The sequence below is a fragment of the Leptodactylus fuscus genome, chromosome 5, assembly GCF_031893055.1.
Source record: "Leptodactylus fuscus isolate aLepFus1 chromosome 5, aLepFus1.hap2, whole genome shotgun sequence".
Classification (NCBI taxonomy): domain Eukaryota; kingdom Metazoa; phylum Chordata; class Amphibia; order Anura; family Leptodactylidae; genus Leptodactylus; species Leptodactylus fuscus.
In genome coordinates this window covers 192,523,360-192,550,450 of record NC_134269.1, presented here as the reverse complement: position 1 = coordinate 192,550,450, position 27,091 = coordinate 192,523,360, and the positions used below count along the sequence as shown (strand labels likewise).

The 27,091-nt window shown below is 41.5% G+C and overlaps 2 protein-coding genes across 2 annotated transcripts in view; both read right to left on the bottom strand.

The window, feature by feature from the left end:
* CSF1R (colony stimulating factor 1 receptor) overlaps positions 1–6,207 on the bottom strand; it is a 52,664-nt gene extending 46,457 nt beyond the window's left edge. The window contains exon 1 of the mRNA XM_075274964.1: positions 6,033–6,207. Coding sequence (XP_075131065.1) covers positions 6,033–6,081 — 49 coding nt within the window. The 5' untranslated portion in view covers positions 6,082–6,207. The remainder of the gene's footprint in view (positions 1–6,032) is intronic.
* A 10,442-nt stretch (positions 6,208–16,649) lies between these two features.
* Positions 16,650–27,091, bottom strand: part of PDGFRB (platelet derived growth factor receptor beta) — a 102,428-nt gene continuing 91,986 nt past the window's right edge. The window contains exons 19-23 of the mRNA XM_075274973.1: positions 24,362–24,473; positions 21,154–21,253; positions 19,284–19,389; positions 18,882–19,111; positions 16,650–17,751 (exon numbers count right to left, since the gene is read on the bottom strand). Of these exons, the coding sequence (XP_075131074.1) occupies positions 17,607–17,751; positions 18,882–19,111; positions 19,284–19,389; positions 21,154–21,253; positions 24,362–24,473 (693 nt within the window). The 3' untranslated portion in view covers positions 16,650–17,606. The remainder of the gene's footprint in view (positions 17,752–18,881; positions 19,112–19,283; positions 19,390–21,153; positions 21,254–24,361; positions 24,474–27,091) is intronic.

The window sequence follows — 27,091 nt, the reverse complement described above, 5'->3', positions numbered from 1 at the left end:
AAGAAGCCGTTTCTGCACGTACGCCACAAATAGAGTTGCCTGAGGTATGAAAAAGCACATTTGGACAAGGCAGCTTCATTTTGGAAACAAAAATTGAGTTGTTTGGTTATAAAAAAAGGCGTTATGCATGGCGTCCAAAAAGAAACAGCATTCCAAGAAAAACACATGCTACCCACTGTAAAATTTGGTGGAGGTTCCATCATGCTTTGGGGCTGTGTGGACAATGCCGGCATCGGGAATCTTGTTAAAGTTGAGAGTCGCATGGATTCCACTCAGTATCAGCAGATTCTTGAGAATAATGTTCAAGAATCAGTGACGAAGTTGAAGTTACGCCGGGGATGGATATTTCAGCAAGACAATGATCCAAAACACCGCTCCAAATCCTCAGGCATTCATGCAGAGGAACAATTACAATGTTCTGGAATGGCCATCCCAGTCCCCAGACCTGAATATCATTGAACATCTGTGGGATGATTTGAAGCGGGCTGTCCATGCTCGGCGACCATCTAACTTAACTGAACTTGAATTGTTTGTCCAAAATACCTTTATCCAGGATCCAGGAACTGATTAAAAGCTACAGGAAGCGACTAGAGGCTGTTATCTTTGCAAAAGGAGGAGCTACTAAATATTAATGTCACTTTTCTGTTGAGGTGCCCATACTTTTGCACCGGTCAAATTTTGGTTTAATGCATATTGCACATTTTCTGTTAGTACAATAAACCTCATTTCAATCCTGAAATATTACTGTGTCCATCAGTTATTAGATATATCAAACTGAAATGGCTGTTATAAACACCAAAATATTTAGAACTAAAAATGATTAAGATTAATAGGGGTGCCCAAACTTTTTCATAGGACTGTATACATATACTTTACCACTTTCACCCTCACCTTAACGATACTCCAGGAGGCTCTCTTTAACGCTCCGGAGCAGCCATGTTTGCCGACCCCCACCGCTCTGACAATCCGTGACACCGCCCAACCATGTCAATACCCCTAGGAGGTCTAATAAATGCAAAAAAAAAAAGTTTAAAAAAAGTAAAAAAAATATAAAATAAAAAAAAAGGATTAAAAATTCAAATCACCCCCCTTTCCCTAGAACACATATAAAAGTGGTTAAAAACTGTGAAACACATACATGTTAGGTATCCCCACGTCCAAAATCGCCCGCTCTACAAAGCTATACAAATATTTTTCCTGTTCGGTAAACGCCGTAGCGGGAAAAATGGTCAAAAGTGCCAAACCGCCATTTTATCACTGTTTTGATTCTGATAAAAATTTGAATAAAAAGTGATTAAAGCAATAACATTTCCCGAAAATGGTAGAACTACAAAGTACACCCGGTCCCGCAAAAAAAGACGCCCTATACATCCCTGTACACGCACGTATTAAAAAGTTACGGCTGTCGGAATATGGCAACTTTTCAAAAAATAATTTTTTAACACAGTTTTGGATTTTTTTAAAGGGGTCAAAATGTAAATAAAACCATATAAATTTGGTATCCCCGGAATCGTAACGAAACACAGAACACAGGGGACATGTCATTTTGGCTGCACAGTGAACGCCGTAAAACCAAAGCCCGTAAGAAAGTCGCAGAAATGCATTTTTTCTTCAAATCCACCCCATTCTGAATTTTTTCCCTGCTTCCCAGTACATTATATAGAATAAATAATGGTGGCATCATGAAGAAAAATTTGTCCCAGGTAAAATTAAGACCTCATATGGCTCTGGGAGCGGAGAACTAAAAAAGTTATGGGGTTTAGAAGGAGGGGAGTCAAAAACGAAAATCAAAAAATGCCATAGGCGGGAAAGGGTTAACTTCAAATACTTCTGTCCCAAAGTCACTATGTAAAGTTTCTCACAACACCGTATAGCAGCTCTAATACAAATTAACTTCAACACAAAAGTCTCACGTATTCTCTGAATTACAGCAAAAACAAGATACAAAGTTACATTTCATATCCCATACCTTATACACAGTACGAAAACCTTACCCACGTCTGTATATACCCACTTCTACAATCACCGCAGACGAAGTCGCGGGTAACAGCTATGGTCAATATAGAGCAGTCCGGTATGCATGATCATATACAGAATCCTCACTAAGTACAAACTAATAGCAGGCAGCTGGACGGGTCAGGTCCGGGTTTAAATATCTCTCCACAGAGGCATTGGATCAGCATAGGAGACTGCAGAAGCTTCACAGGTTTGTACAGTAACCTTAAAGCAACAGCAACTAAACAGAGATTCCTGACATAATTTACATACTCCCTGGTCAGCGCTATATTAAAAACATTTCATTTATATGTTTTTGCGGTCACTCTGCATGTCACTCTGGATCCATCTCTCTATATTATAATAACGAATTTCTGTCTGTTCTCTATTGCAAACCAAACGACTGTACCGATCCTCACCACATGTGGTACAGAGATACTTCAGGTATCAGGGAAGGTTTAAGGCGAGACTCCAACTCGCTCGGACGTACCATTGCTGAGATACAGGATTCCAAACACAATGCCCCCCCCCCTTAGCCAATACAGACCTGCAAGTCTTTCACTCATATTCCAACTGCAATACACACGGTCACTCCACATGCACAATACAACACTGATATCCAAACTGAGATACACGCATCAGAGGATTAGATACACAGATCAGCACACAGTATCACACACCACAGGATTAAATACACACATCTGCACACAGTCCCACACACCAGAGGATTAAATACGCGCTTCTGCACACAGTTCCACACACTGAAGGATTAGATACCTGCATCTGCACACGGTTCCACATGGCGAAGCATTAGATACACACATCTGCACACAGTTCCACACACCAGAGCATAAGATAAGCACATCTACACAAAGTACTACATGCCGAAGGATTAGATACGCGTGTTTACACACAGTTCCACACTCCAGAGGATTAAATACGTGTGTCTGCACACAGTTGTACACGCCATAGGATTAGATACACACGTCTGCACACAGTACCACATGCCGTAGGATTAAATACGCATGTCTACACTCAGTTCCACAAGCCATAGGATTAGATACGCGCCTCTTCACACAATACCACACAGGAGAGGATTAGATACGTGTGTCTGCACACAGTACCACACGACCAAGGGTTAGATATGCACGTCTGCACACAGTTCCACACGCTGAAGGATTAGATATGCATGTCTTCACATAGTACCACCGCCAGAGGATTAGATACGCGCATCTACACACAGTACCACATGCCGTAGTATTAGATATGCACGTCTGCACACAGTTTCACATGCCGGAGGATTAGATACGCGCATCTGCACAAAGTACCACACGGGGGAGGATTAGATACGCACACAGTTCAACATGCCGGAGGATTAGATATGCATGTCTTCACATAGTACCACCTCCAGAGGATTAGATACGCGCATCTACACACAGTACCACATGCCGTAGTATTAGATATGCGCGTCTGCGCACAGTTTCACACGCTGGAGGATTAGATATGTGCATCTGCACACAGTACCACACCAACAAGGATTAGATACTTGTGTCTAAACATAGTACTACATGGGTTTTTCACTGATATCCAAAATGAGATACACATAATCCATGACGCTTATGGACATACACACAAACAACATAGAAAACACACCAGTGCAAAATTGGACAATTCTTATGGGGCCACTACACAAACATAAAATGTAATATACCCGTGTGAAGCTGGGTCCTCCTGCTAGTAACTTATATAACCTACTATCTCATTACTTTGAGGTGTGTAGAAGGGATCTACGCTGAATAGCCACTATATTAGAGACATGTGTTTTTTAACAATTGGAGCCTTCCTGTATAGACATGTGACCCTGGAGTATGGCACAAAATCAAGTAGGCTACTTTTCCATGGAACAGTTTCTGTATAAATCCATATGGGAAAATTGAGTGATCTGAGCGACTTTGAAAGATGAGTGGTCTTTGGTGCTAGACAAGCTGGGGCCAGAATTTCCAAAACTTCCTGAGCTTTTCTCATGCAATGGTGTTATGTATATCAAAAATGGTGTAATGTTAACAAAAGGGGTCAGAGGAAGATACAAGAATGAACAGGCAGTAGATATATAGCAAATTACACCCAAATACAATGCTGGGAGTATCCTCTCCAATATTCTTACAGAGTTGTCTGACATAGATCTCCTCCCTATTCAGTACACAAGCCAAGCATACGTATATGGGACAATTGGTGAAATACCTATTGCCCAAAAAGTTGTTTTTCCAAGTGCTATTTTTTTTATCAACTTTATTTTTATTGCATTTTTTTTAGAAAACTGTATACCATTTTACAAATGGAAATAGCAATAAAGGGAGGAGGTGAGGTCAGGCGAGGAAACACAGATAAGGAGATATACTGTACAAAATGTACAAGTCAAGGTACCAAATATAGAAGACAATGAAAGATGGCAATCAATACAATAATAGTACTAGCAGCCTACGTGTCCTTAAATGTATCGACAGTATCATGAAGGAGAGCCATCAAGTGTTTCAGGGCTCAAAGGCCATTGAGTTGAGTTTAGAGATCCATCTGAGCCTGTGGGGCCGGTCTCCACCAAAATAAAGCTACTAGACACTTAGCTGCAGAGAGAATATGGAGGAGCAGCCCGGCACCAATGATCTGGGGGGAGGGGGGGCATTCAAGAGATTCTGAGAGCTATCTTATATGCATAGTCAGCATTACACTTGACAAAAATATTGGACAACTGAACAGGTCCCACTGAGTTACAATCCAATGTGTAGAGAGGCAAAACAACTATCTTTCAGTATACGGTATTAGGGCTCGTTCACACAGAGTAAACGCGGCATGCAATTTGCCGCGTGTACGGGACGTTTGCGCCGTGATTTTGATGGTGCATGTTTGCGGTCGCATTAGAAGCCGCGATAACGCTCGTTTACGCGGCGCTAACGCGACCGCAAACATGCACCGTCAAAATCGCGGCGCAAACGTCCCATGCAAGCGGCACATTGCGTGCCGCGTTTACTCCGTGTGAACAAGCCCTTAAAGGCAAGGTCAGCCCTATGTTGGATGATACTCTGTGTGCTTTTATGTGGAACCCAGTGATATGCTGCACTATCATACAGTGTACAAATACATGTACCAAATATGACCTAATTCTATAAAATATAGTGCCTAAATAACAATATGCTGTATATAGTGTGACCAAATAATATACCGTACAGTAAATGCTGTAAATAACAATGACCCACAGTATCTATAAGTACTACAATACAAGGCTCAAATATTATAGTACTAGTATTATTAATAATTGTTTGTATGATTTGTACTAGTGGTAATAGAAGCAGACATAGTAGTCCTAGCAGTAGTATTAGTTGTAGAAGCAGCAGTGGTTGTAGTCGATACGACTGAGATTTACCCTTTCAGTTTAATATTCCAGCTATGAAGGCTATGACCACCCTTTCTTCTATTATTGTACTGTACTAAACTCGGAATAAGTAATGCAGCCTATGGTATGCAGCCTGGTTTTTCATACATTGCAGGCTGCTCAGTCCCGTTCTCAGTAAAATCTGTAAGAGAGCTGGCCTGACTTGTATACTTGTTCTGTATCCTATGTCTTTGCTTTACTAAAGGACTGATAAACAACCATGTAATCTTGTTAGCTTATAGGTTTCGCTGAGAACAGAAGAGTCTATACATAGAATTTAAGCTTATATTACATTAAAAAGCTAACTGGACAAATCCCAAATTTCCTTTGAGTCAGACATACAGTAACTACATGTAACAGCTTCAGTTCACTGCCCTCAGCATCATATTTTGTATTTTTTGTTAAAAAAATCCCAACTCGTAATATTTGTTTCCTTGTACTATAACAGTTCACTTTAGTATATAAAACTATTAGAGTATACAGTGACATCAGTACACAAAGGTATTCAATATGGATGAGCATCTGAAACAAACTGTTACTTGTTATTGGAGTTGCCACATTTTATTTTCCAAGAAAATCAAATACCAAAAGAAAACAAAAAATAACTCACCATTTCTGACACTTATTAAGATCAGCAGGGTCAGTGCTGCTGCATCCATATTGTCCCCTCCAGACGGGTCAGCTGCAGTATACGTTGCACTATGGATAGTCGGATTCACACGCAGATAGTTCGAGTATGTAAGATAGACTGAAGTGACTATTGTGACCAGGACTATTATCCTTTGTTTGGGAACTTCTGTTTTCTATATTGCTCACCACAGATGTGGAAATTTTGTCTCTATATTCTGAAGACAACTTCTAGAAACTGTGAAGAAGGAGGAAGAAGGGAGGGAGCAAAGTGCATATTAACTTACAGAGCAAACATTGCACTTTTCAATTATTTGTCCTCTATCATCTGTCCAAAGTCACTTGTTATTCCTCGTTCAATTAATGTTATCTGGCCATGATTCTATGGCATGCTAACAATTCGCTAGAACAGAAACAGCCATATAGCACAAATATTGGCATTCAGAAATGCCATCAATATCTGCATGGGTGAACTCTGCCCCCAACCAACGTCTTGTTCAAGTGCTACTTTCTTTCCTTACAGTGATATAAGGTTGTTCCAGAAGCTACATGTTTGACCCAGAAGATCATAGTAGATGCATGTCGTTGCAGCTGCCCAGAAAATTCGACAGGTCTCAAAGTGGCGTAGAACTTTCTTATGAGGTCAGTGGGTGTCACAGCTCTCTACCACTGCTAATGAAACATTGATGGTATGTCCTAATGATGTCTACACTGATGCAAACTCTACAAAACATGGTACAACGGTCATGGTAGTAGGAATATGTGGCCAAGGAAGCCATCTCCACTCATAGGTGCTGTGAATGAAGGAAGGGTTAGCAAAAGGAGGCAGTGGAAAATTTAATACAGAGGTGAGGACAACCACGATCTGGCTGTAAAATCAACATCACTCCGCACAGAGAACTAAATGATCCTGAAGTCTTTTTAGTTGCTAGGACTCCTAGTATCTGTTCTATCTTCTATGAGCTTGAGCTCTTTCTTGTAATATATTACTGTATTATCCATGCTGCTGTAACACACTGAATTTCCCCATGGTGGGACTATTAAAGGATTATCTTATCTAATCTTATGACTAAAATAAAGATTTAGAAAAAAAAAGGGAAAAAAAATCTTGCAGAACCTATTCATACAGAACTCTGGCTTTTCTTTTTCAATGCCTCATTTTAATGTTGAAGGTTATATAGGAGCATTTGTGAAAAGTTGGTATAGTAGAGTACACCAGGGATGTACGGCTATTATAATGCATTTACCTGCGTCGCGGCCAAGAAGTCTTCCATCACAAAAGTCAATATGTTTACCGGTTAATATATTCTTGAAGTTTCCTCTGATGTTCTGTAGGACACATTCTGATCATGTATATATTTTCTTACGCAGCCCACGCTTAACAAGCTCAGACATTTTGTTATACATGGGCATGTTTTCTTAGAAGAAGTTATCTTTTTTTTGGTTAGAAATGCCAAGGTCTCTGGGAGGCAATTATTTCCCAGCTACAGAGATTCTTAAATACTGTGAATATTCTCAGAATCTTCCTAATGATTTATTTTTGCCTTTGTAAAATATTTGATAATAGTAATAATAATAAAATAAAATCTAAATGTAATATTAAAATGATAATTTACATAAATGAATTATAAATATAATTACAGTGGCGGCCAAAAAAAAATGCACCACCAGTGGATTTTGTCAAATCTATGTGATGCGTATAAATTGAGTCCCTGCAGATGATATGTATACCTCCTAAAATGAAATCGACTGAAATATGTCACGTGACATGTATAAAATTGCCAAATACTCGTCGTCCAGGAGAAAAGAGGATAGAAATGGAAAAAGACAAGAAATTTTGTGAAATTTAAAGAGAAGAATTAAAAAAATATATATTACAATAATAAAGTAATTGAAATAGAAAAAAGTAGAATAATAATAATAATAATAATAATAATAATAATAATAATAATAATAATAATAAGTACAAAATTTAGAATGTGGAGGATCAAATTCAGAATTGTGACTGTGGTTATTGGAACGCTAGGTAATGTCTAAAGAGGGTTTGAAAAAACATGTCTGGCTAATCCCATCCACACATTGCAGGAAAAAAAATCTGCAGTGGATATGCTGGGATTTCAAAAATACCCACGCAGCATGTCTGTTATACCTTCTGAAACATATAAGGAATAGTTCAGATGGCGGAAACCATTTCCGCTGTAATTTCTCTGTGCGGCTGGCCGCTACAGGATGCTGATGCGGTTCATCCCGCTCCTTATTAGGCCCAAATGAATGGGCCTAATCGGGAGTGAGTCTCACACCGCAGACACCGCGGCTTAGTCAGACACAGAATCCGCGGGAAGATAGGGCATGTCGCTTCTTTTTCCTGCTAGCTGAAAAAGATCGATAGCGGGGGGAAAAAAGCGAGTGACTCCCATTGAAATGAATGGAAGCCTTTTTTGCAGGTGGATTTTGAGGTGGATTCTGCATCAAAATCCGTCTGCAAAAAATTCAGTGTGAACATACCCTAAAAGAGGCAGAAAGTCCACAGAGGAAGTCTTTTCTGCAGCATTTTTGGCTGTGGCTCGCTACGTGGAATCTTAGCCTCTGCAAGTTTCCAGACCATTACAATGCCCAAGTGGTGGTAAACTTTCCACTTATTGGCAATGCACATATTCTTAGAAAAGTATTGGGCTAAGGCCCTATGCCCCTGGCCAACCCCCATATAATCATATTTGTTGAGTTTTGGAAACAATTCCATGCAATAAGACAAAAATATTGTAAGTGTAATACAGTTATTGGCTAACCAGAAAAATGACATTTGTAAGATTTCAAAGGCTTCTTTTTCAGACAATCCAAATGAATGACTAAATGCCTGAAGAAGGAGCCTCTGTGCATAGAAAGCTGGAAATGTCATTTTTCGATAGTCAATAAAGCTATAATACTTACAATACTTTTGTCTTTTTGACACAAAAGTATCAAAATATTACATGATTTTTTCTTGCACAATCCTAAACCATTTTTCTCTATAGTTCATGAAAATAATTTACACCAGTTTTCTGCAATGAGCCGGTGATATTTGACTAGGAACACGGTGAATCAGAGGATGACCTAAATATTGATATGCGTCTTGTCATAAATTTGGCACATCCTTTACCAGCGCAGGGAACACCAAGACCAGCATGGAAAGTGTTAAATCTCCTCACTGTGTCTAAACAAATGTGGAACTAAAGCAGCCAGGACCAGGAGAGAGGGGTAAACTGGGATGGTCCGAGAACATCTGACAATATATTAGTAAAAAAACGAAAACAACTAATAAAAGCGTCAGTTTCACCATCTTAGATTTAATAATAATAATGCAACCTAAAGTTAGACTAGGCAGAAGGGTTAATGTGCCTCACAATTGGGGTTGAGTGATCAGGAATGGAAAAGATCGGATTCTGATTGGCGATCAAGTAAATTTCACGATCGCGATCGGAATTCCGACCCGATCTTTTCCAGCGGGATCGAGATCGGAGGTTATCTCAAGATCGGCTCAACCCTAAAAGTGACTTTTCCTTTAGAGAAGCATTAACTAGGGTTGAGGATCGGGATCGGAAAAGAACGGATTCCGATCGGTGATCGAGCAAATTTCATGATCAAGATCGGCTGGAAAATGATCGGAGATCGGATTTTAAAATCGATCTTGAAATCTCAAGATCGTCTCCACCCTACTCACAATCTCTCACCTTTAGGCACGTTTGTCTCCATTTACACCACTTATTTGTTGCCTTAGTTTATGCCAAACAAATGTTCCAAGTTCTGACCAATTTGCTGCTAGACAGTGCCCAAGTGTAATGAATACATTTTTTTATAACTAATTTTTATTGAAGTTTTTAAATTTGAACAGAGGGAGATAAGAAAAATCACATTAGAGGAGGCGAAGTAAACAGCTCCCCCCCCAAAACATACAAAATATATATGGAAAAACCATGAGTAATAAACGCATAAGAAAAAGGGGAGAGGGGAGAATTGACAAGAGGGAAAACAAGAAGTTATGGGGGGGAGGGGGATCCTAGATCATACACCCTGCAGTATGCAATAGGTGACCCAAGTAGACCAGATAGCCTGGAATACCTCCATTGACTTATTGAGGGTGGCCATCAAGGACTCAAAGCTGTGAATATCCTTCATTCGTGCCAGGAGATCATAGCCAGAGTAGGCGGTAGTAGGTAGGTAGTAGGTCTCTTACATTTCTTAGTTATTAGAAGTTTTCCCTGCTGCGCAGAGGCAGGAGACCTGACTAGATGTTAGTCTAAGATGCAGGTTCAGGAGGCAGGCAATAAAGGAACCCCCTGGAGAAAAACAGCATCAGTAAGGGATTTGACCAGAAATCCAGAAACAATGGACACTCCCAAAAGATATGACATAAGGTACCTAGGGCATCGTGACAGCACCTGCAGATCATCGGATTCAAGGACTGGATGAGGGCAGGAGTTTGGTACCAGGGCATTAGTAGCTTATATTGGGTTTCCTTATAAGTCACACACAGGACTTCATAGCACGGGACCACACTACCTGCCACTGTCATGAATACATTTTTATTGGCCACGGTATAATTATTATTAGAAGTATTAAAGGGGTATTCCCACCTCACATACTCATCAGTCTTTACTGCTGTAAAATCTTCTTTCTTCCTGGTTTCTTGCATCATTTGGTGGGCGGGGTTTCCCATGCACCCTCTCGTTTAGCTCTGCCCTCAAATTTGTGTGTAGCTCCGCCCACCCATATTGGACCATGAAGTACAGGCAGCAGCAACTCCATTCTGTGTTACATACAGACACTGCCTGTCTCTGCCATAATGAACACAATTGAATTAGCTAGAATGATAACTTTAATTATAGAATTTATAATTATATTATTTATATAATGACAAGATTTAAAAAATTTGGTCAAGTCCACTTTTCATACTTCTTATCAGCTCTCCACCCTCTCAGACTAGGTTTTCTAGGTATATCTAGCAATAGTTTAACCAATTTTGTCAGTGATATCCATAATACAACAGAATACTTTAAGACTGTGCTATTTCCTTGAAGATATAACCTATAAGAAACTTATTAGTCTTATTGGTCTTATTAGTATACCATATTTTGCATTTAATTTTTCTTCTTACGACTTTTACTCTTTATGCTGCTTTATACAAAACCTCATTGCACGTACCTGGTACAATATGTACTTTATTATAAAACGTTGCTGAACAGGATAATTCCTTTTACATGTGACAAGCAATACAGACATAAAAACAATATACAACGTGTAACCGTGACAAGAACAGGGGCACAAGTAATCACTATTTGGCAATAGGGTGTTACTTTGAAGTCCATATACAAAATATACAGAAGGTTATGCATCGATTCCGGGATAATGACGGAAGGTGGATTTTAGTTTATGTTTTTGAACTTTATTCCCTAGAAAAACAAATATATATTTTCTATATTGCTAATATATCAGAAATATCAGGAGAACCAACAGGTCCTCTTTAATTCAAATATTCCTATTATGAGTTTTTGAGTACCGTTTATATGAGAAAAATAAGTTAAAAAAAAAATTAAGAATGCCTCTCTCTTGGAAAAAAAACTTTAAGGGATTCTATCACTAGAAGCCATGGTATCAACCCTGCCCTGCAGATAGATAGGTTAGGGTCACCAGAAGCCAGGATATCAACCCAGCCCTGCAGATAGATAGGTTACGGTCACCAGAAGCCAGGATATCAACCCAGCCCTGCAGATAGATAGGTTAGGGTCACCAGAAGCCAGGATATCAACCCAGCCCTGCAGATAGATAGGTTACGGTCACCAGAAGCCAGGATATCAACCCAGCCCTGCAGATAGATAGGTTAGGGCCACCAGAAGCCAGGATATCAACCCAGCCCTGCAGATAGATAGGTTACGGTCACCAGAAGCCAGGATATCAACCCAGCCCTGCAGATAGATAGGTTACGGTCACCAGAAGCCAGGATATCAACCCAGCCCTGCAGATAGATAGGTTACGGTCACCAGAAGCCAGGATATCAACCCAGCCCTGCAGATAGATAGGTTAGGGTCACCAGAAGCCAGGATATCAACCCAGCCCTGCAGATAGATAGGTTAGGGTCACCAGAAGCCAGGATATCAACCCAGCCCTGCAGATAGATAGGTTACGGTCACCAGAAGCCAGGATATCAACCCAGCCCTGCAGATAGATAGGTTAGGGTCACCAGAAGCCAGGATATCAACCCAGCCCTGCAGATAGATAGGTTAGGGTCACCAGAAGCCAGGATATCAACCCAGCCCTGCAGATAGATAGGTTAGGGTCACCAGAAGCCAGGATATCAACCCAGCCCTGCAGATAGATAGGTTATGGTCACCAGAAGCAAGGATATCAACACAGCCCTGCAGATAGATAGGTTAGGGTCACCAGAATCCAGGATATCAACCCAGCCCTGCAGATAGATAGGTCAGGATCACCAGAAGCCAGGATATCAACCCAGCCCTGCAGATAGATAGGTTAGGGTCACCAGAATCCAAGATATCAACCCAGCCCTGCAGATAGATAGGTTAGGGTCACCTGAATCAAATGTTCTTTTGAGATATTGTCAGTAATGAAATGAGCAATGACAACATTGCATTTGCCTCTTTGAAGTAACAGGAACGCCTTCATTGGTCCAAAGAGTATATTTGCATATTGACATAAGAGTGATAAGCTACATCTTGGCAACTGAGCAATTCACAAAGGGAAAACACCATTGATTCAGATGACCTTAACCTATCTATCTGCAGGATTCATAAGTTGGGTTCTAGTAAAAGACTCCCCTTAATATTAAGTTAATGATTAAACAATCACTCGGAGTCATCCTGAGAAGACAGCAAAAATCATATTAACATTTTGCTCCTTCAATACATTGCCTCATGAAATGCTGCTACTTCGTTCTCACAGCAAAACTTGCCATGACACTGGCTTATTACGCCTTACTATAGTGGAGTGGTATCGAATTAGCAGCCACAATAGGATATGTTCAGAAGGGGCATTTTTTTATATGTTTCCACTATATTTTTTGAACATTTGCTGAGATAGTACTAGTAAAAAATCTTAAAATATTTGCTCCTCACTTAAAATAAAATCAGTCCTAAAAAACCCCCCCAAACATTACTGTACATATATATGAAAGGACTGATAATAGTAACCAATTAGAATTGTGGAATATTTGTGAATCAATTATTTGTTTTATGTTATCAATTAAAATTTTTTATACATTAATTAATTAATTCATTCACTTTATCTCTCGTTTATCATTATTATTATTATTATTATTGATAATGGAAGAAAATCCTTTTGGGGAACTAATACTTATTAAATTACATGATTTAAAAAAAAAAAAAAAAAAAAGGGTCACATTAAAAATAGTATTAAGAAGTATGTTATAGAGCAGGAGGAGGTGATTGGACTTGTAACTCTGTTCTGTAACCGTTGCTCATTCTTAGCCTAGGAGTCTAGTTGGTGGTTCTGACAACCTTAAATAAAATTAATTACAAATTATATTGCATTTTCCCATAAAAATATATATTAATCCATTAAATCTTCCTGCTCTATGACATGCCACCCAGAGACATAACTTGAAGCTCCTGGGCCACAGTGCAAAATTTGTAATGGGGCCCAATTCCTACATTGTGAACTATATTTAGATTAGTGGCTCCCAGGATACAGGATCAGTAGAGACTGCTACTGCTTTACCCTATAGCAGTGGTTCTTAACCTTGTTTGAGGTCCCGAACCCACCAGTTTCATCTGCACATTCACCGAACCCTTCTTTAGTGATAAATCAAATATGATTTTTTTCCAAATTCAAGACATAGGTATATGTTTTTTTACTGGTACACAAAATGAACCGTGCATAGGGCCTAGGGTTCGATCAAACCCTCGTTAAGAACCACTGTCCTATAGCTATCAACCTTAGGCTGTATTCACACAGAGTAACGCCAGGCGTTTTTTGTGTGTTTTTTGCACATAGCGCCGCGTTTACGCCGCGTAGCGCCGCGTTAACGCCGCGCTATTTAGCGGTGGCGTTGCCCGGCGTTAACGCGGCGTAAACGCGGCGCTATGTGCAAAAAACACACAAAAAACGCCTGGCGTTACTCTGTGTGAATACAGCCTTAGTGTGGTGAGCGTAACCTGGGCTCTTCCTTGGCTTATACTGATTCCAGTGCTTATGGGCCCCCTAAAGCTCATGGGCCTGGCTGCAACTGCACCCCCTCACGTTACGCTTCTGACGCCGCCCACGGACAGGACCACATTTTTATCCAATGGATTTCTATTAAATGTTTTTATTAAACTGGAACTAGAATTAAAAACTAATATAGATTGTATGTCACATTTTCAAGCTAAAAATATTGCAAAAAAAAAAATGTCTCTAATCCTCTAATATGTCTGTTTAGTAACCTTAGCAGAAGGATATTCCCCAGACACTGTGTTATTGCACAATACTTTTGCTTGTTGTAGAAATTGAGCAATCAATACTCTATGCTAAAGTAAAACTATTGCCACATATGTTTATTCTTCCTATTTTACTCATCCTGCTGTTTGCAAAAAGATCATGTATAATGCACACTAAAAGTTTGTATTAGGCCCGGTTCACATCTGCGCATGGGTTTCCTAAACCTAATCCACATAAAAAAAGCGGGTACCTTAGGAAACCCATGGACCCCATAGACTATAATGGGGTCTGTGTGGTTTCTGCACAAAAAATGTGGAGAGAAAAGAGCTGTTTGCAGAAATTTTGTATTCACATTTTTCATGCTGAGAGGAGAACAGAATGGCCCAAACACAGATGTGAACCGGGCCTTATTGTTGTATTCTTATGATTTTTTTGGTAATATCGTAAATGACATAGTAAATGCAAAACGGTATAAAGACAATACGTAAATAAAAATTGCTACAATTGTTTTTCAAAAACTTAGACAAAGATATACAATTCACAATAGCTAGTAAAAATATATAAACTTTAATTTTGCCATAGTACCGTTAAAACGTCTTCATTTTTTGTTTATTTCGCATTATCAAAAACAGGGCACCTACCCAGTATAGGGGTTTCTGCCCCTAATGCATATTGCATATTGAGGATCTATCTACAGGATAAGTTATTAATATCTGATCTGTGGGGGTCCGACACTTGGACCCTGCACAGACGAGCTGTTGTGGCAGCCTGTGGGTACCAGAAGATACTGCAGTGGGTGGGGAGTAGAAATAGCTCTGATCCTATTCATGTAATAGTAGCAGGTCAGTTTCTGCTACCAGTCCACTGCAGTAGTTTCCAGTACCCAGAGGCTGCCACAACAGCTGGTCTTTGCAGGATCCAGGTGTCGGACCCTCACAGATCAGACACTGTTAACTGATCCTGTGTGCATTTGGGGCCAGAATAAACCTTTAAAGCTCCAATATGTGCACATTATAGTAAAATATGTAACTGCTGGGTGCAAAAATTTATATAGAATTAATTGTATTACTATAAGAGACTACCCATAACTATTCTGAGCATTGTCAGGTTATTTTCCACAAAGCTAACAATGTAATTTTACAGGAAGCCAGAACGCAAAGAAATACTGACTCACTGGTGAAAAATACCAATCTTGACCAGAAAAATGTGATTCATACTTATATATATATATCATATATATATTCATGTATACAGCTCTAGACTCATACTGTATACATGTATACAGCTCTAGTCTCATACTGTATATATGTATGCATGTATACAGCTCTAGACTCATACTGTATACATGTATGCATGTATACAGCTCTAGTCTCATACTGTATATATGTATGCATGTATACAGTTCTAGACTCATACTGTATATATGTCTGCATGTATACAGTTCTAGAATCATACTGATAGATAGGTTAGGATCACCTCGATTGAATACTATTTTCCTCTTGTGGATTGATGCCTCCATTACCAGGATATTGCTGTTTCGGCAATATGCAGTTGAGCTTTTTGGAGCAACAAGGTCATTGTCATTGGTACAGAGAGTTAAGCGGCAACACCCCCATTGCACCAATGGTTTGAATTGTATACTGTCAAAATAGCAATATCTTGGCAACGTAGGTACCAATTCACAAGGGGAGAACACCATTTGATCCAGCCAGAATGCATAGTTATCCTTCATGCAACCTTCATGTGGAAATATTATATTGTACTGTGTATTTCATAGGTGAATGATATAGACTGTGCAGAAAACATGTAATTGTGTCCCAAAAATATAAGCGGGCATTAATAAATGACATTGCTCAATGGCCATAATACAGATTTTTCTATTTTTCTATGAAGGTTTTTGGTGCTGCTATAAAAGTTTACACTCTTCAGTACTGAACTTTGAGTCTGGCCATCTATTATCTATATGACATATGGTTTCTATAGTCTGTTATATGGCATCATTGTAGATACAACTGGCAGTGTATATTGCATTTATAGTAATATAGATATTTCTTACATAAACTATGGTATAATTCTATGACATTAACATAAATGTGATATAAAATGTAGTAACATAGTAAACATAGCAAAAAGTTACCATGAGTTAAACATATAAGTAAAAAATATAGGCCTAGTATAGCAAAGCCCGACAGGTCAGTCACAGACAGACTAAAGGCTTTCTTATTTCTCTAGTTATCATTTTCCACCCATACCTTTTTTTTTGTTTTTTTAGTGGACGGTCCAGCCGTCACCATACTATTATATTCCCAAAATTAGATAGTCAATATAGTGCTGAGTAAAAAAAAATTCATATACATATAGATGTAGCTGAGGTGGACTGAGAAGGATCTGGGCCCTGGGCTATTACTCACGGGCCTCTTACCCCTCTAGTTATAATGTACTGTTCTTCAGTAAGGTTAACAGGTTGAAGACAACACCTAAACCTGACTATGAGAGGATAGGTCTCTTCTGGCCAAGGGACAAATGCCCAAATGGTCAGTGCACCCCAGAATGTAGCTATGACTCCACTCAAAAGAGTCTGTCTCCGATCCAAGGATGTTGCGGTTGCTGAAGTCTCCTGACCAACCTAAATATACACAATCACAATGCTACACGTGTGCAATTCTCTGGCTACAATGGAAACACTAGTGCAACCTTATACAGGTATAGAAAAGCTCATTTGTCTAGTGTGTCCTTGTAACATCAGCTCAAACAGACCATACTTTGGTTTTAGCCACAAAATGGCTGGCTCCACTGAGTTTAGGTGTCTGATGAACGTTCTTATGAAAAAATGATCTTCTTCTGGTCTTCTCAAGATGAATGTATGCATTTGCTATAAAATATTGCACTTAGATCTTGTAATATATCCAAAGAGTTAATTTTTGGTTTATTATGTCATTATGGATTCCCTTGATACACGGTAAACTTGCTTGGGATTTTCCAAGGCTTTAGCAGATCTTCAAACAAGATGATATTTTTGGTCTTCACAAAAACATTGAAGTCCAGTTGACATTATTGGAAGGCTGTAATATATTTTCTGTGCATTGTGCCATGTTCCATATTAAAGTAAGGTCTTTGCTTCTGGTATTGTCTACAGGAAGCTTTCCTCCACTTCGTGCACTTGTACAATTTGGTGGATATCACTCTGGATTTCGCTCTCCGCCTCTTGATCGGGCTGCTCTAGTGGACTGTCGCAGGAAATCGTAGAAGATGTGTTGCCCTCTTGCAATGTAGAGCTGGGTGTTCAAAATATATATAAATCAATACCTTTAATTGCATTTCTGGTCCTAGTCACCTAGCATATTATTATTAAAATAATAATAATTAATAATAATAATAATAATAATAATAATAATAATAATAATATCTGTGTATATGGTGCAGTCCTTTTTGTGGCATTGTAAAATAAGTGCTAAAGACAAAAATATTCCATCATAAACACCAGGGTCTCTCTGTGTACTGTATGTCATGCAGTGATACCGCCCACTTGCTTATTAGACTCTAATTTGCATCAGTAATAAAAAGGCTTATATCTTTGGAAAGGCTGAATGAATTTGGATAAGCAAAACACCAAAATGCCAGGGTGACAGCACCGATCAGATGATGTATGTCATTGAGCTTTTCAGACCTGGTGACATGTACTCTTTAAAGAGACCAGTCTTCTGAAATTACAGAGCATAAATAGCACATCAGGCACCATATGTAACTGTCTTTATTGCTCAGGAAAGGTGGGGGCTAGAGAGAAAACTCCAACTGTGCTGGAATCAGATGGTAAGAACTTAAATTTGTAGAGTTGGCCCTCTTTACATGTTTTCAGCATGAAGAATAAAACTACATTTTTCAATATATATTTTTAGGTGCTGGATCCCACTTTTTTTGGTATACTTCTCTTTCTCACCCCTGGGCATTGCACAGATATGAACAGAATATTTGCAATTCTGGTGAGCTGTATGTTGTCCTGAAGACTGTATAGTATATCTATTGCCACTGTCCTGTCTTATTCATTGTAGACCAGAGATGAGTGAACCGCCTCGTAATGAGTTGGGCTCATTATGAATTTTTTAAAAATTTAAATTTTGGCCAAATATTTTTCCATCATTTATGAGGGAATCTTCCGGAGAGTGATCTAACAAAGTCCTCAACGCTGATGTGGATATAGCCTAAAACTGTATACCAAAGGGTGCCTGGAGATTATTAGAAGTTTCCTCGTGTAGAGGAATGTTCACTAGCCCACGGTAAGGCTTGGGAGGGAAGCGTGTCAAGAGGTAATGATAGGGGAGGTGAGGTTAGGGTGACCCAGGCACGTACATGTTTCAGCCGGACTGACTCACAATGTCCTTCGGTATCGCCAGTAGTAAACATTTACCTTGGTCGACTTTCTGAGTTCTCATTCAGCACATTATCAGAGTCCTCAGGCTTGGGGTCAGGCAGAGGGATAATGTATTCGCTGTCATTTGGTTGTACAGCAGAGTATAAGATGTTTGATATACTTGCTCCCTCATAGACAGGGTTGTTTATTTTCGTTGCTCGGGGCCTCACACGAACCACAGCGGGGTGATCACTTCTTAAAAATTCTTCATTGACTTGTTTATATCGCTATTAAACACAGAAAAAAAAATGTCATTTTGTATCGCATTTGTGTCTAGACTTGTGGTTTGCTTTTATTATCTACTTTTTACACTTATCCAGTTTCTGTTGCGGCTAACAGTTAGGTTCAGTGTGGCTAGAAGACGTGCAGGGTTTCGAGGAATTGTAACATACAATATACCTGTTTGTAGCCATCGGCTAATAGGTTTCCTGTCAGAGACACCAAGCTGGAGAAATTCGGCCTCTTCTCAAACTTTTCATCCCAGCATTTCTGCATAATGTCATATCTGTAAATAACATGGTTTGGTTACTCATGAAACAGGCACAAAACTGTATACTATAGTATACAGCATATATTGTATAAGTGTAACCTTAGAGCTAGTTCACACGGAGTTAACGCATGCGCATTCTGGCACGTATACATGTGTCAGAATGTGAGCGCTCAAAACAGATCACATTCATTTGTGGCCGCAAAATTACGCGCGTTATACGCTCGTAACGACACATTGAAATGAATGTGATCTGTTTTGAGCGCTCACATTCTGACACGTGTATATGTGCCATTATGCGCGCGCGTTAACTCCGTGTGAACTAGCCCTTAGATAGTTAAAACCCTATGGCAATATATATGGTTCACAGGCTAAAAACAATTCTATACAGTATATAGTCAAGTGAGTGAGATGAGTATATTGATTCAATTACAATTGTGTAATACACAATTTTCCAAGTGTGGGGTTGGAGGGTGGGGTGCTGCTGAAAACACTTTCTGGGTCCCCTATATATTACAGCTGATCTCTGAGGGTCTTACTAGCAGGACACCTTGTCATCAGTTTACAAGTTAAAAACTAGATAACTCGGGGACCATTCCATAGGCTACGTGGAAACTTTGGCCGTGACTCGTGCCACACAATCAAAAGATCGCTGCGTCGCCCTGCAACTCTTCAAACCAATACACAGTATAATGTCCCTTAGGCTACATTCAGACCTGCATTGGAGTCTCAGTTTAGAAGCTCCGCTGCAGAGTCTACAATTGTGGGTGAAAAAGTTCTCTAAACAATACTGAACAGAAGAATAGGTGAAACAATACAAGTGTGAAAGCACCTTTGGGTATGTTCACATGGCTGAAACCTTTTTCGCCGTGTGAACTCTCTGCGCGGCTAGCCATGACGTGATACCGATGCAGTGCACGGCATCCCGTCGCAGCATCCCGCTCCTGATCGGGAGTGAGTCTCGCACCGCAGATGTCTCAGCTGCGGAATATGCGGGAAGAAAGGGCATGTCACTTCCTGAATGGAAGCCTTTTTTGAAAGCGGATTTTGAGTCGGTTTTTATCAATGTGATCTCCTCACCTATATCTTAATATCACTTTAGGAAGAAGTGGTCTTCATATAAGAGAGGGGTACCCCATTTCAGTGCTAGATTTTGCCTTGCAGGAGAGGAGAGCCTTATATTCCCCTTCCCCCTTTTCTTTGACCTATTCCTCAGTTAACAAAAAAATTAAGGCAGTTCATCTGGAATTGGGAGATATCACCAAGATCCAAAATACTGGGGTCTACCAAAACTGAGCAGGCTCTCTCCTTGTGCCTATATGTAGTAGGACGGAGTACCTATATGATATTTACATCCTTGCTAGAAGATCATTTTTAACTGGACTTCCTCATTAAGCTTGGTGTAACTTCTCCTTAACTCTGATTCTTCTCCTTTTATTTCCCCTTAATTGGTGGTATGTATTTCTTAGAATTCTCCCTACTTTTTGTCACTTTCTTAAAATATTTTTGATTCTTTTCCTTATACTATCCATCTATCTATCTATCTATCTATCTATCTATCTATCTATCTATCTATCTATCTATCGTATGGTTAAAAAGAATCTGTAGGATTCCTACACAATAACAGGGAGGACAGACACTTAAGATGTTGCCCTTGGTCAGATTCGAACCCAGTACCCCAGTTCTGAGCCATTTTTACTACGTAATTTTTAAGCTATGATCCACTTACATTTATTTTTATAATTCTATTAAACCTACAATAAGATACAGTCTGTAACTTACACTTCTTCTGAGGCATATGTTGGTCTTGACATCCTATAGCCTCGCTTTATGGCATTGTAGAACTGTTCATTCATTGGTAATTCGGGATATGGTGTTCCGCCTGTAATGACAGATCACATATGTACAGATGTGCATGTATAGAATATTCTAGATGCAATTTGTTGATCTGAACGGTTGGTATATGGGCAACTAAATGGAATGTGAATATTGTATAGGAGAAAATGCACAGCAGTATGAATTAGCAACATTTAAAGTAAAACAATTTTCCCAGGGTGGGGCGCTGCGGAGAACACTTTCTGGTCCATAGATGACAGCTGCGGAAGTGGGGCATCCTGTCATCAGTGTATCAATAAAAAACGGAGACCTCAGGTCATTCATAGTTGGTCTAAGGGCAGTGGCGTAACTAGGAATGGCGGGGCCCCGTGGCGAACTTTTGACATGCCCCCCCCCCCCGACTGACACCGAAGATCTCGACCGACCCCCTCCTACGCATTTCTGCTTGTTCTATTATGCCCTATAGTGGCCCCTGCACACAGTATTATCCCCCATAGTGGTCCCTGCACACAGTATTATGTCCCTTAGTGGCCCCTGCACACACTATTATGTCCCTCAGTGGCCCCTGCACACAGTATTATCCCCCATAGTGGCCCCTGCACACAGTATTATCCCCCATAGTGGTCCCTGCACACAGTATTATGTCCCTTAGTGGCCCCTGAACACAGTATTATGTCCCTTAGTGGCCCCTGCACACAGTATTATCCTCCATAGTGGCCCCTGCACACAGTATTATCCTCCATAGTGGAGGATAATACTTTTCAGACCCCAGAGTATAATAATCGGAGACCCGGGGGAATAAAAACATAAAAAAAACACTGTTACTTACCTGTCCCCAGGCTCCTACGCGGTCTTCTCCGCTGCCTTCTCCTCTGGCGTCCTTGTTCAATGATGTCGGACGTCACATGACCCGGGACGCAGGCCGGGTTCATGTGACGTCAGAGACGTCAGGAAGGAGGCCTGGCAGGATCGTGGAGAGGTAAGTAACATGTTTTTTATGTTTCTTACCTCTCCCGGTCCACCGATCATTATACTCGGGGGTCCGAAAAGATAATAGAGTATAATGATAGCAGTGGTAGCCGCTGTCACCGGGCCCCTAATGTCCCGGGCCCTGTGGCAGCTGCTTCCGCTGCTATGGCAGTAGTTACGCCACTGTCTAAGGCAGGGGTCTCAAACTCAACTCAGCATGTGGGCCGCAGAGCAAGATCCCAGCCAGTCGGCGGGCCGCACCACGGCAAATTTAGCTCCACCCACTTTTATGTTGACTCCGCCCATTCATTTTTCATGTGCCCCCACACTGTATAATCCTCCTACAGTCACCTGTAAACTATATGTCCCCCCTCCATCTTTCCCCCAGTTACATATACACCCTTCATCTGCCCCCAGATTCATGTCCCCCCATCTCTGCCCTCAGATTCATGTCCCCCCATCTCTGCCCCCAGATTCATGTCCCCCCATCTCTGCCCCCAGATTCATGTCCCTCCATTTCTGCCCCCAGTTTCATGTCCCCCCATCTCTGCCCCCAGATTCATGTCCCTCCATTTCTGCCCCAGTGTCATGCCGTTCTCCCCCCTCCCTTCGTCTGCCCCCAGTGTCATGAGCCCCTTCATTCCACCTCAATGTTTAAAGAGGACCTTCCACCATTTTGCCCACATGCAGTTTTATATACTGCCGGAAAGCTGACAGTGCGCTGAGTTCAGCACACTGTCGGCTTTCCCGATGTGGGCCCAGTGTGAAGAGCTTACGGTCTGGTACCGTAGCTCTTCTATGGTCAGAAGAGTGTCTCTGACACTCAGTCAGAGACGTCCTTCTTCACAGCACAGCCAATCGCGCTGTGCTGTGAGAGCCGGGAGGAACGCCCCCTCCCTCCCTGATAATGCTCGTCTATGGACGAGTACTGCGAGCAGAGGGAGGGGGCGTTCCTCCCGGCTCTCACAGCACAGCGTGATTGGCTGTGCTGTGAAGAAGGACGTCTCTGACTGAGTGTCAGAGACGCTCTTCTGACCATAGAAGAGCTACGGTACCGGACCGTAAGCTCTTCACACTGGGCCCACATCGGGAAAGCCGACAGTGCGCTGAATTCAGCGCACTGTCAGCTTTCCGGCAGTATATAAAACTGCCTGTGGGCAAAATGGTGAAACGTCCGGATTCAACTTGGATCCGGCGTCCCTAGGCTTGTGCGGGCCGCACAAAATTGTTCGGGGGGCCGCATGCGGCCCGCGGGCCGCAAGTTTGAGACCCCTGGTCTAAGGGTCTGTTCACACTGGCCTGATTACTTACATTTATAAGGCTATAGACACATGACTGTGTGCTAGTCGTGTCTTTAATGGCTAGCACACTGACCCATTTTTTTCTTATGGCCCCATACACACAACTGTGTATTTTCATAGATCTGTGGCGCTATGGTCCTGAAAGCAAAACTCTAAATGGTTCCTATTCTTGTCCACTTTGCTGCTTTGGTTCATTGATGAAATGTATGAGTCAGTGTTGCTCATGGATGACACATGTGCTATCCATAGTGGACCAGTACATGCACACACTCATGACAATGAATATACTTATACATGGATTGCTTTGTATACACTATAGACACATACATTTTGCAACCATCTTGCACCTTCACTGTGTTTTTGGTGAGATGGTGACGACATGGTCCAAACTCTTGTTACATTGTTTCAAGTCCCCCATGATTTCTATTAGAAACGGTAACATTTAAGGAATTTATTAAACTTTTCATGACAGTGTTCTGGTGCATTTTCAATTCTGCCAAAAAAATGTGGCACTGTGTCCATTTTCCAACTTGTTTGCCACATTTTTAGAAAATTAGTGAAGTGGAACGGAGAGCAAGATGGGCCCAACAGACTATTACTTACACAAGAAATCTGGCATGAGTTATACCTGGAGATTCCAGGTAGATTCCAGCTCTCATACAGGAGACTCTACGTGGTGACCAAGAATCTTTAAGATCCTGGGACCTCTTAATAATTTTGGTCCATCTCACAATATTGAGACAGCGGTCATGATAAATTCACCTCATTGTGTAACAACTACAGTATCATGACCATGATGTATCTAAATAACCTTGGTGCCCTAGCCATAGTCATTATAACAGTTTTGTGACAATGCCAGAATTCATGAATATCACTTCTCATACCCAATGTGAAGATTTCCCACAGGAGGATTCCAAATGACCAGACATCGCTGAGAGTTGTGTAGAGATTGTTGAAAATGCTTTCAGGTGCCATCCACTTCAGAGGAAGGAAAGTCTACAATGAACACAATGTGTGAGTAGTTATAGAACATGGTGTGCAGGTTGTGACTTACACATGAAAGATTATCAGAAAACAGAAGTTCAACCAAGGCCAATAACTGGAATGATAAAAGATGGAATAATATCATTGTGTATATAGAAAACAATAGTTACTATTGTATGGCCGCGGTGGTATCATCCTGATCACACAAGATCCTGCTAAAGCTTATTATACTGCACTTATGTGTATCTACGTACACTGTAATGGCAGCGGTTACTTCCTCTTTAATGAGCATTGAGCAATCCAAAGGCAATGACTAGAGATGAGCGAACACTAAAATGTTCGAGGTTCGAAATTCGATTCGAACAGCCGCTCAATGTTCGTGTGTTCGAACGGGTTTCGAACCCCATTATAGTCTATGGGGAACAGATACTCGTTAAGGGGGAAACCCAAATCCGTGTCTGGAGGGTCACCAAGTCCACTATGACACCCCAGGAAATGATGCCAACACCTCTGGAATCACACTGGGACAGCAGGGGAAGCATGTCTGGGGGCATCTAACACACCAAAGACCCTCTATTACCCCAACATCACAGCCTAACAACTACACACTTTACACACTCAATACCACCTCTCTGACAGTAGGAAAACACCTTGAAACATGTGTATTTGGCACTTGCAGTGAGGAGAGCTTGTCACCAGCAGTGAATTTGGCCCTTGTAGTAAGTTGAGGTTGGCACCAACATTTGTTTTGAAAATCAGGGTGGATTGAGCCTCTAACCAGCAGAGTTTGGGCAAATTCATGGTGGAGGGAGCCTCTAAAAACCCCAGTTTGGACCAATTCATGGTGGAGGGAGACTCTAAAAACCCCAGTTTGGACCAATTCATGGTGGAGGGAGCCTCTAAAAACCCCAGTTTGGACCAATTCATGGTGGAGGGAGCCTCTAACCAGCCCAGTTTGGGCAAATTCATGGTGGAGGGAGCCTCTAACCAGCCCAGTTTGGACCAATTAATGGTGGAGGGAGCCTCTAACCAGCCCAGTTTGGACCAATTAATGGTGGAGGGAGCCTCTAACCACCCCAGTTTGGACCAATTCATGGTGGAGGGAGCCTCTAACCAGCCCAGTTTGGACCAATTCATGGTGGAGGGAGCCTCTAAAAAACCCAGTTTGGACCAATTCATGGTGGAGGGAGCCTCTAAACAGCCCAGTTTGGGCAAATTCATGGTGGAGGGAGCCTCTAACCACCCCAGTTTGGACCAATTCATGGTGGAGGGAGCCTCTAAACAGCCAAGTTTGGACCAATTCATGGTGAAGGGAGCCTCTAAAAACCCGTTTGGACCAATTCATGGTGGAGGGAGCCTCTAACCAGCCCAGTTTGGGCAAATTCATGGTGGAGGGAGCCTCTAAACAGCCCAGTTTGGGCAAATTCATGGTGGAGGGAGCCTCTAACCAGCCCAGTTTGGACCAATTCATGGTGGAGGGAGCCTCTAACCAGCCCAGTTTGGGCAAATTCATGGTGGAGGGAGCCTCTAAACAGCCCAGTTTGGGCAAATTCATGGTGGAGGGAGCCTCTAACCAGCCCAGTTTGGACCAATTCATGGTGGAGGGAGCCTCTAACCAGCCCAGTTTGGGCAAATTCATGGTGGAGGGAGCCTCTAAACAGCCCAGTTTGGGCAAATTCATGGTGGAGGGAGCCTCTAACCAGCCCAGTTTGGACCAATTAATGGTGGAGGGAGCCTCTAAACAGCCAAGTTTTGGGAAATTCATGGTGGAGGGAGCCTCTAACCAGCCCAGTTTGGACCAATTCATGGTGGAGGGAGCCTCTAACCAGCCCAGTTTGGACCAATTCATGGTGGAGGGAGCCTCTAAACAGCCCAGTTTGGGCAAATTCATGGTGGAGGGAGCCTTTAAAAAACCCAGTTTGGACCAATTCATGGTGGAGGGAGCCTCTAATTAGCCCAGTTTGGACCAATTAATTGTGGAGGGAGCCTCTAACCAGCCCAGTTTGGACCAATTAATGGTGGAGGGAGCCTCTAACCACCCCAGTTTGGGCAAATTCATGGTGGAGGGAGCCTCTAACCAGCCCAGTTTGGACCAATTAATGGTGGAGGGAGCCTCTAAACAGCCAAGTTTTGGGAAATTCATGGTGGAGGGAGCCTCTAACCAGCCCAGTTTGGACCAATTCATGGTGGAGGGAGCCTCTAAACAGCCCAGTTTGGGCAAATTCATGGTGGAGGGAGCCTCTAACCAGCCAAGTTTGGACCAATTCATGGTGGAGGGAGCCTCTAAAAACCCGTTTGGACCAATTCATGGTGGAGGGAGCCTCTAACCAGCCCAGTTTGGGCAAATTCATGGTGGAGGGAGCCTCTAAACAGCCCAGTTTGGGCAAATTCATGGTGGAGGGAGCCTCTAACCAGCCCAGTTTGGACCAATTCATGGTGGAGGGAGCCTCTAACCAGCCCAGTTTGGGCAAATTCATGGTGGAGGGAGCCTCTAAACAGCCCAGTTTGGGCAAATTCATGGTGGAGGGAGCCTCTAACCAGCCCAGTTTGGACCAATTAATGGTGGAGGGAGCCTCTAACCAGCCCAGTTTGGGCAAATTCATGGTGGAGGGAGCCTCTAAACAGCCCAG